The 10,928-nt window shown below is 41.1% G+C and overlaps 1 protein-coding gene across 1 annotated transcript; it reads right to left on the reverse strand.

Moving 5' to 3' along the window:
• Positions 1-8,334: 8,334 nt before the first annotated feature.
• LOC121801596 (E3 ubiquitin-protein ligase RZFP34-like) lies at positions 8,335-10,460 on the reverse strand. The gene is made up of 11 exons (XM_042201119.1): positions 10,280-10,460; positions 10,119-10,206; positions 9,979-10,038; positions 9,867-9,899; positions 9,713-9,790; positions 9,585-9,628; positions 9,280-9,320; positions 9,123-9,205; positions 8,937-9,028; positions 8,755-8,866; positions 8,335-8,664 (listed from the first exon to the last, which is right to left on the reverse strand). Exons 1-11 carry the CDS (start codon positions 10,339-10,341, stop codon positions 8,521-8,523), a joined length of 837 nt encoding a protein of 278 aa, XP_042057053.1. The 5' UTR covers positions 10,342-10,460; the 3' UTR covers positions 8,335-8,520.
• Positions 10,461-10,928: the final 468 nt, after the last annotated feature.

Below are 10,928 nucleotides of genomic sequence, written 5' to 3' on the forward strand. Positions count from 1 at the left end.
CTGCTCACACTTAAACCATGCTTGTCCTCAAGTATGATAGACAAGAAAATGAAATAAGGCGAATTTCAATGCACGGTTCCCAAGAACGATCCTACAAACAAGATTTAACAAAAACACAAACCTAGACCTAGAAAACTAACAGACACAGAAAAGAAAATAACACACAAAGAACACAAAACACAACACATAATCATGCACTAGCTTCAACTTTTAGGTGACTGTCCCCATAAGCTTAAGTCTTCTCCGATCGTCTACAGTCTCCAAATCCTCCTTCTTCCTTCGTCAACCCCAACGGTTCGTCAGTTTGTCAAGAAACCTATGGATTCCCTAGCGGTTAGGTTCGCTCGATCACTCATTCCTCACCAGGGATGTTAGGACCAAAAACGCTCCAAGGTTAAAGTTACACCACTGATGCGTTGGGTTATGAGAGTTTCCCCTTTTTATTATCTCCCCTCTTTTCTGGGTAAGGCAAATATTTCCTAGGTTAGGTAATTTTTACTTCCTGCCCTTAGATAATTAAGCTCCTTTTTCTCTTCTTTTATTTTCCCCCTGGACTTCGTCCAGCTTACACCTCCCCTTTTTTTCTCCTGGACTTCGTCTAGCTTATACCACCTTTTCCTGGAATTCGTCCAGCTTATACCTCTTTTTTTCCTGGACTTCGTCCAGCTTATACCACCTTTTCCTGGACTTCGTCCAGCTTATTCCTCCTTAACCCATTTTTTCTCCTTTATACTCTACTCCCTAAGCATCAAGTGGCTGCCCATTTTTTACAAGTCAGCTCAAAGTGTTTAGGCTTACAAGTTGTGCTATTCATGTTAGGTAATCGATGTGTAAAACTGAGGGTTGATCACTTCATAGTTTGTTTAAAGAGTTCTTGAGTTATTAGCTGGTCTGATACTTACAATATAGGGAGAGGAATATACGAATGATCTCTTTCTAAAAGAGTCACAACCTTTTCCCAAACTTTAAACTCGGAGAATCACCCTGCAAAATTATATCACATACTTGACTGCAAAGAGGATTCTTTATGGTTGAAATCATATATGCACATACAAATTATACTCCTACGTATTAAAAAAATAGAAACATTTGAAACGACCCGGGTAATGCATAATTAATAAAGTAAGTAAGTAAAATTGGTAAAGTAAGAGAGAAAAAAAGAAAAATGAGTAAAGTAAGATAAATGAAGAGAAAAAGTAGTGAAAATAGAGTTAATAGATTGTGCGGTCCATATCCTAAAATGGAAAAATTCTAGAGTTTCTATTTTTAAGGAACAACCTAAAATGAAAATAGTTGTTATTTTAAAAAAAACGGAGGGAGTAATAAACAGTAGCATCTAAAATTAAGCACTCATATTTAACAACTTTTTTACAAAACAACAAAGTACAACGATAAACATAATTTCTGAAAAAGATATAGATTAAGAAAACCTGTCGTCCCAGGGGATGGTGTGGTGGTTTTGGTTTTTCATCTCCTCTTCATCAGGGGCAGCAGCCACGCCGGAGACAGCCACTGTGTCTGTATAGCTCTCCCTCTCCCTCTCCCTCTCCCTTTTCGTGTCCATCATTTTCCTATTGGTGGCATTGGCAAGGCACACCATGCCCCCACACCAACACAAGCAGGACCATCGTTTTCATGCCCATCACTAACTATGCTTTCTTTTCTTTTTGCTACTACTAATTCCAATTCCCTTATATATATAGCAATAGCAATAGCAATAGCAATTATAACATGATGGAACCTAATTATCACTCATTCAATAAATTAATTTATTATTGAATTCGGACTATGTGTTTAGATTGAATGGGCGACTAATTAATTACTTTGTGATGATAAATATTATTACCATGATCAAACTACAATATCCTTATAATCCCAAATCATGGGAAAATCTTTACCGCACAAACCACTTAGCCACTGCAACATAGACAGCCACCTAATTTAGTCTTTGTCGTCTACTCTCTGTCCCACAATAGGAGAGCTCTATTTGATTTTAGCACGAGTTTGAAGAAATATAAAGAAAAGTGGATTCAATAAGTTAGTGAAATATGAGTTCTATTTATATACATATATTAGTTTTATACTAAAATATGAGTAGTACAAGTTGATAGAATATGAGACCTACTTACTATTTATAGTAAAAGTGAAATATGACTTTTATTATTGGACGAACGTAAATGGTAAAATATGACTCTTATTATTAGGGGACGGAGTATTGAAAGTTGAGAGTGAGAGTGTTTAGTCACGAGTAAAAATGAGATTGATCATGATGAAAGTAGGAAAGTGGAGAGGAGAGCGTGTGTCGAACCATATGATTCGATGCTAACGTTAATATATAGAACCTAAAAGCTCTGCCAATTGATGAAAGGCACTCTTGCAAATTTGAGATTAATTAAAGATAGTCGTTTTTAAAAGAAAAGTGCGAGATTTGATCCAGTACTTTTCTAAAGATCCAAGAGATAGATATAAAAATTAGAGAAAAAGTGGGTGGGCAAATTAAGAATATAAAAGAAACGAAATATAAAATGATAATGAAGTTGAGTCACGTAGGCATGCTGGTTTTCAGTACTATCAGTGGCGGCGGATGTAGATTTTTTTTGGGTAGGGATTTCTGTTGGAGATTGGAGAATATCTCGTAAAGAATGAAGAAGATTACGTTAAATCAGGAGAATATTAGACGGGATATTTAGACGACAATTAGGGAGATTTGATTGAGGAAATCTTACCTTGTATAGTTCTCCCTAGGCCTATATATGATGTATCAATTCATTGTCAATAATATAACACACAATTATACAATTCTACATGGCATCCGAGCAGGTTAGGCTCAGAAAAATTTCATCGTAGCCCAATAACATACCTCTCTCGACCGAAACGGCGAGAAGACCAATCAAGCCAAAGAAATGGCAGACGAGAAACCAGAAATCGAACCTGTGGCCGAGAAGATCAGGTCAAGTAAAAGTGTTACCGTAGCCTTCAAGTTGAATGGCTTGAACTATCCATTATGGGCACGATTGATGAAAGTGTCCATAGGCGGCCGAGGAGTCTACCGCCACATATCAGGAACACCACCTCCGCCACTACCGACGGAGAAGGGATATTCCGATTGGGAGGAGATAGACCTAATAGTCTTCTCCTGGATAATCGACAATATGGAAACCAACCTCATTGCCGACTTCGCACATCATCAAACGGCGAAGGCACTGTGGGATACCCTCGCCGTCACTTTCGCAAGTTCAGCGGACTCATATCTCATATATGATCTGCGAGACAAGGCAAGCAAGATTATGCAAGGAGATTCAACATTAGAAGCCTACTGGAGCAGGCTGCACGGGGCATGGATCGACATCGATCGATGCCCTCAAAAGACTGTGAATTGCTGCGACAAAGGAGTAGCGCAATACCGAGAAATCAAATCCGAATTAAGGCTATTTAAATTTCTCACCGGATTGAACGAGAAGTACGATTGGGTCCGACGCGAGATCCTCAAGGAGGATCCCTACCCCTCAGCCGACGTTGCATATGGGTGGGTGAAACGGGAGGCGGCTCGACTCAAGATCATGCCACCGGCATCCGATTCGACCTCCATCACCGTCGGAAGCGAGACATCATCGGGGTCGGATTCGGATTTGGAGCTCGGGAATATCGGCAACCACAGCCGCAAAACAGAGGACAACCGCCAACGATGCAACGCTCGACCGCCAACCGCCGGGGAAGCAACAAACCGGACAAATCCCGCCTCTGGTGCTCGCACTGCGGAATGCACAAACACACAAAAGAAACGTGCTTCCAATTGGTGGGGTATCCAGAGTGGTGGGAAGAAGAGAAGGCCGGAAAAGCCAAAATTGCCATCGGAACCAACAGCGGGCGAAGAAACCCGACAGAAGGAAGCCAAGAAGCGACGGGATTCCAGGAAAAGAGGCCGGAGACCGGCGGCCTCCCAACCGGTGGTGGCGGGCACGGCGAGAACAGCGGTGGTGGGGGGAAGACGGCAGAGGCGATGATCGCCTCTCTCAGATGGGATGGCGGCGCCGAGATTGGAGGTAAAGGGTTAGGGATTGAGGACCCTAACCCTAATAAAACTCTATTTGCTATTAAACCCCCATCTATCAAATATTATGAAAAACGACCCCATCCCGAAAGTTATACTAAAAGCCACCCCCAGCTTACTAATATTTGCGGAACAGACCCCATTTTATGCAAGAATTCATTTGCATGCTTAGAAAACCTATCATGTGCATTTGAGGCCCAAAATTGTGATATTGTTGATGACACGGGATGGATTTTTGATTGCGGGGCCACCGACACTATGTCATATGACAGACGTGATTTTTTGGAGATTCATAAGACTCCTAAGTCTCATATAAAAAATGCAAACGGAGGAATGACACCAGTCGAAGGGGCGGGGACTATAGAAATTTTTCCGAATGTTCATATTCCCAACTGCCTTTATGTTCCTAAATTGTCACAGAAGTTAATGTCAATTAGTCATGTGACTAAGGATTTAAATTGTACGTTGCTGATGCACCCAAACTTCTGTATGTTACAGGATATCCGGACGGGGAAGATTATTGGACGTGGCACTGAGCGTCGCGGGCTCTATTTTGTGGATGAGATTGCTCGACAAGATGGTGCGGCGATGCTTGCTCAAGGATCCACTAATCAAGATACTTGGCTCTGGCACCGACGGATGGGCCATACCTCTCCGGGTTATTTAAAATCTTTATTTCCTAAACTTTTTGTTCCTAGAAATTTCTCTTGCGAAGCATGTGTTTTGGCCAAGAGCCACCGAAACTCTTTTAAACCAAATGATACTCGTGTTGACACGGTTTTTTCCTTGATTCATTCTGATGTGTGGGGCCCAGCGCCTGTAGGGACTAGTTCTGTTTTTAAATACTTTGTGATATTTGTGGATGATTGCAGTAGAGCTACTTGGGTTTATTTCATGAAGCATAAATCTGAAGTATACGACAAATTTTTGCTTTTTTATAAAATGATCCAAACTCAATTTCAAACGTCCGTCAAAATCCTACGATCCGATAATGGGGGGGAATTTTTAAATAGTTCCATGACAAAATTTTTTGGTGAAAATGGGTTGATACATCAAACTTCCTGTTCCCACACACCAGAACAAAATGGGGTAGCAGAACGAAAAAAATCGAATCATTCTCGAAATGACCAGAGCCCTCCTATTTGATTCAAAGGTACCCCCATCTTTTTGGCCAGAAGCCGTAGCCACCTCCGTTTACCTTCTAAATCACCTTCCCACTAAAACGCTAAACCGGAAAACACCCTTAGATCACCTTTCCACCTTAACCAAAATTCCATCAACCTTATCTCTACCACCTAAAACCTTTGGATGCTCCGTTTATGTACATGTTCCCAAGCATGAAAGAAATAAGTTCTCCCCGTGTGCAATTAAGTGCATCTTTATGGGGTATGGGATTAACCAGAAGGGCTATCGATGTTACGACCCCAAGACCAAACGGGTAATAACCACCATGAACTGTAACTTTCTTGAAACCGAATTTTTCTACCACCTTGGGACTCAGGGGGAGAGTGTGAGACAGGGGGAGACCCAAGAAGATGACTCCCTTCGGTGGTATATGCCAAGTAACTTTGATTCGGATCCAACAGAGCAAGCTGGCACTGTTCATGAGCCGATCCTGTCTGCAGAAACGATCCCTACAACGCTTCCGCCGCGTTCCTCTGATCCAACCGAAACGGAATCCGAGGTAATATCTAGTCCGAGTCATGATATTTCACCTATTGTTCCTGACTCACCGAGTACAGAAGAAGACGAAGAAGATACTACAATTGACCAGGATACAGGGCAGTACGTGCTTCCTCCAAGGAGTACGAGAGGAATTCCACCCAAGAGATACTCCCCTGAACAAATAGGGAGGAGAAGCAGATACTCGGTGGCTAACTTTGCAGAAGCAAACATGTCAAAAATGGCAAGAGCGTTTCATACAGCGCTCTACGAAGAGGAGATTCCGAGAACCTTTGAAGAAGCCTTCAGAGTCAAACACTAGAGGGAGGCAATGCTCGTCGAGATGAAGGCACTAAAACGGAACGGTACTTGGGAAGTCAGTCCATTGCCCGATGGGAAGCATACAGTTGGCTGTAGATGGGTTTTCACGATCAAGCGGAGACCCGATGGAAGCATTGAGCGATACAAAGCTCGATTAGTCGCAAAGGGGTATACTCAGACTCAGGGAGTAGATTACTCAGAGACCTTCTCCCCGGTCGCAAAGATGAACACTATAAGAGTGCTGCTATCCATTGCAGCAAACAGGGACTGGCCACTTCATCAGTATGACGTCACCAATGCATTCCTCCATGGAGAATTAAAGGATCCGATCTACATGCAAGCCCCACCGGGCTTCATAGAAGAATTTGGACAAGGCAAGGTGTGCAAGTTGAAGAAAACTCTATATGGGTTGAAGCAATCCCCGAGAGCATGGTTTGGGAGATTCACAGAAGTTATGAAACGATATGGCTATCAGCAGAGTAACTCCGACCACACACTATTCATCAAGCGGAGAGGAGAGAAGATCACATGCCTGATAATTTATGTAGACGATATGATTATTACAGGGGATGATGCAGAAGAATTGAAGGACCTCAAAGGGCATTTAGCTGCAGAATTTGAGATGAAGAACCTAGGAGACCTCAAGTATTTCCTTGGAATCGAAGTGCTCAGGTCGGGGAAAGGAATCTTCATCAGTCAACGGAAATACGTTCTCGATCTTTTGACCGAAACCGAAATGGGAATGCTAGAGTGTAAACCAGCAGATACTCCAATAGTACAGAACCATGGCCTTCAGATAATCAAAGGAGCAGCGTCAACCGATCGAGGCAGATACCAAAGGCTGGTAGGGAAGCTCATCTACCTATCCCACACTCGGCCAGATATTGCATATGCAGTCGGGGTGCTTAGTCAGTTTATGCACAACCCACAGGGGGAGCATTGGGAGGCAGCACTCAGAATTGTGCGCTACCTGAAGGGAACAATCGGACATGGAATACTATTTCGGAAGAATGGACACCTAGATATTCACGGGTACACTGATGCAGACTGGGCAGGGAACCCAGTTGATAGGCGATCTACAGGAGGGTACTTCACATTCGTGGGCGGCAACTTGGTCACTTGGAGGAGCAAAAAGCAGAAGGTAGTGGCCTTGTCAAGCGCAGAAGCTGAATTTAGAGGCATCAAGAGTGGACTTACTGAAATCCTGTGGCTCAGAAGAGTAATGAAAGAGCTAAACCTCGACTCAAAAAAGGCCTGCAAACTACTCTGTGACAACAAGGCAGCAATTAGCATTTCTGAGAACCCAGTGCAACATGATAGAACGAAGCATGTCGAGATTGATCGACATTTTATAAAGGAGAACCTTGAAGAGAAGATTGTAGAAATTCCATATGTGAAGTCCGAAGATCAACTCGCAGACATCTTGACCAAGGCCGTGCCTGCAAAGAACTTTCACGAGGTTTTGGGCAAGTTAAGTTTTGGGGATCCCGTCACTTAACTTGAGGGGGAGTGTTGGAGATTGGAGAATATCTCGCAAAGAATGAAGAAGAATACGTTAAATCAGGAGAATATTAGACGGGATATTTAGACGACAATTAGGGAGATTTGATTGAGGAAATCTTACCTTGTATAGTTCTCCCTAGGCCTATATATGATGTATCAATTCATAGTCAATAATATAACACACAATTATACAATTCTACAATTTCTTCGTATATATTCCTTCCATCCTTAAAAATTTATCACTTATTTTCATTTTCACTTTCTCTAAAAATTTATCATATTTCACTTTTACCATTTCTGATAGTGGACCTCATGTTTAACTAACTCATTCTCACTTCACATTTTATTAGAAGTATAAAACTAATATATAAAAGTATGACTCACGTGCCTCTAACTATTTCAAAATTACATTTCTTAAAACCCGTGTCGAGTCAAATGATGACAAATTATTAGGGACGAAAGGAGTATGTGTGTGTGGCGCTTGTGCGCACTAAAGTTTATTTAAGATTTCATTATTTTTGGGTGCAAATGTGCGATAAATAATTATAGCGTCTTAGAGCTTCAAAATCCGAAGAATCCTTTTTTTCCATTTGAATAATTATAGAACCAGGAGCTACAAATTGATCAATGTTTAAAGTTTTTGTATTCTTTCATATCTTGATATATACTATAAAAATGGTACTAATGAGTTTGCAGTTTTCTGATGAGCTGAGAACTTGTTGCATCATGGTAGTTGAGTTCATTCTTGTATTCAAACATTCATATACAGATATGAGTTAACATCCCTGCTAAAATTGTTAATGATTAAACGGTGCTGAGTAGATTAATATGGACAGAGGAGAGGCTAAGCTGAAGATTGATTTACAAATGTTTCCTAAGTAGTGAAGTAAGAATAAATGAACAACACTATCTTTTGGCTTCAGCCCACAGCCTTATTCCTACTCCAAGAATACTTCTTCCTCTATTTTATTTTTAGTTTACATCTAAACAAGTTGCGAGGCGCATGATGTATGGGAACGCCCTCTCGTCTGCCTCGTGTTGTACGAGTTGCAGTTGGTGCATTTGTGCGCGAGTATATGGTAGTTCACCTCGCATGTTTCCCCACAGTCGTTGCAGAGAATCCAAACCTAAAACAAAGCCACATAGGTAGGCCTTTTCCAGTTAGTAACTATCAATTAAACAAACCAAAGCCTAATCTGTTTTAGCAGTTTCCTCACCATTTTGTTCTGGTACACTTGAGGCATAGGCGTTGAGGCAACCTCCTGATCGAGCTTCTCCCAGACGTACGTCATATCACAATACGACTTTGAGCATACCGGGCAAGAATACCTGCATCTCCAAATTTATCAGGCATGTAGAGGACACAAGTGGAGTGAGATATAGGGAGATTCATACTTACTGGAAATGGCGCTCCATCTCCTTAACGCAGTCGAGGTGTATGGTATGACCGCATGGCAACACGGTAGTGTCTCTTGGCGTGTCAAAAAGATACTGCGTATATTCGGATATGTTGATCAGCTATAGCCACCAATTGACACCAAATCTTTCACTGTATTAAAATGTTTAGAGGTTTAAATTAAATTACCTCGAAGCAAATTGGACAATTGTGATGCATTGCTCTCTCTATGCATATATGTGAATCCTTCAAGACATTCGAATAGCAGCATTCTGCAACGGAATATATTTTGCTCAATATGGCAATCAGCAGTAGATTTTTCATGACCGGTGGGAACTCGACTTACCGCATTTATCGCAGTGGAAAAAGTTGTCTTTGCCACCGGTTCTGGAACAAGAAAAAGAGAAGAAAGTTAGATTCGAAGGAGATGACTTTAGTGAAAAGAAGCTACGAGAGAATCAATTGCATCGAGTGTAGGATAATGTGGGGCACAGCAATGTCCGGGGTAACATGCTGGCCATTGCTATGCCATGACGAAAGGGACAAGAATAAAAATGGTTTGTTATCATAGGACAGATGAAGACATATCACATTCAATCTGTTCATAGCATCTAATTCTGCAATCCACATTAAGGAAAAGAGAAAAATAACCTGCATATTCCGCATTTTTCGCAGTGATATTGATTCTTTGAAATCTGACAAGGAGTAAGAATACGTCGATGAGAGACATAATAATCGGATAACAACTACTCCAAATAGTTAGATGCAAAGAAGCTCACATCATCATCGAAGAATTTGCATATCGAGCAATAGTACTTCCCCATACAAACACCACAACTAATGCAATTCTGCTCGACCTACAAACATCGAATAGCATCATAAATTAAGTCGATGACTCGTACACGAAAACGCAATCTTCCTATTTGAACTTACATCTTGTTCCGTGTCACACACCGAGCAAATGACCTAAAAAGACACACCACAGAGTAACTGAGAATGTGGTTCGGCAAAGTAATAATCAAGGACGAATGTAAACAAAGCCAACCCTCATAATTTCATGGCGCGGGATATCATGGCGGTCGAGTGGATCAATTTCTATAGAGTTCTGCCAGAAGATCATTAGCATCAAAACATAAATCTGGTGACAAAATAAAATCATATGCCAATAAAAGAAATTAGTAAAACCTTGGCATCATTGTGGCAGTGCCTGCAATCGAATGTCTCGTTGCAACAGGGCGCTACGATCTTGCACATCCTCTTGTAATGACGGCATCTGAAAAACGGGATTAATTATTTTGTAAATCGAAATTAACAAAACAGGGCAGCGGAAACAGAGTTAAGCATACCCAAATTCCTGCTTAATCATGCATTCGTTAGAAAATATGTGGAGTTCAAAAGCACAGTCCATTTCTTCTTCAATGAAAAATCAATCTTAGTTAATAAAATTAGCAGTGGGAGTGAGTGGTGGTGGAGAAGAGCAAAATGGGGACGTTAATATAGTTGGGAATGGAGGGGGAAAATGGCGCGTATGCGGGCGCGTGTGTTTGGATTAGATTTTAGGACCGGATTGTGGTCCTTACCTCCTCACACAATAACATCATATTTCTTGTGACTGCTCTTTTGATCTTTTCTAATCTCAAATCCAATCTGTACACGTTCCCTTGCGTATGTTTCGCTTCATTTGTTTTTGTGAAAATGCAAGATTTGGTGAATTTTTGTGAACTCTTTTTTCTGATTCTTTTTTCAGGGAAGAAATGGGGTTTGTTTTTCATTGAATGGGAATTTTCAGTGTGCTTTCTTCAATGGGCAAGAATGTGTTCATTATGAGTATTCAGTTTGGAAATGGAAATGGAAATGGAAATGGAAATGTCTTCATTATGATGTCTGTATGTACTCCCTCCGTTCGACTACAAGTAAGAAGTTTCTTTTGGATACATGGTTTTAAGAAATAATATTTATTGAATTATATGGAGAGAATAAAGTATGAGAGAGGAA

The sequence above is a fragment of the Salvia splendens genome, chromosome 4 (assembly GCF_004379255.2).
Source record: "Salvia splendens isolate huo1 chromosome 4, SspV2, whole genome shotgun sequence".
NCBI classification, from domain to species: domain Eukaryota; kingdom Viridiplantae; phylum Streptophyta; class Magnoliopsida; order Lamiales; family Lamiaceae; genus Salvia; species Salvia splendens.

Bases quoted from the DNA above. Each gene is read 5' to 3' on its own strand.
- LOC121801596 (XM_042201119.1), bottom strand. From the start codon at position 10,341: ATGGACTGTGCTTTTGAACTCCACATATTTTCTAACGAATGCATGATT. The intron at 10,039-10,118 runs GTTTTACTAATT...ATCTTCTGGCAG, and splicing joins ACTGCCACAATGATGCCAAG to AACTCTATAGAAATTGATCC. The intron at 9,900-9,978 runs GTTGGCTTTGTT...GTGTCTTTTTAG, and splicing joins CGCGCCATGAAATTATGAGG to GTCATTTGCTCGGTGTGTGA.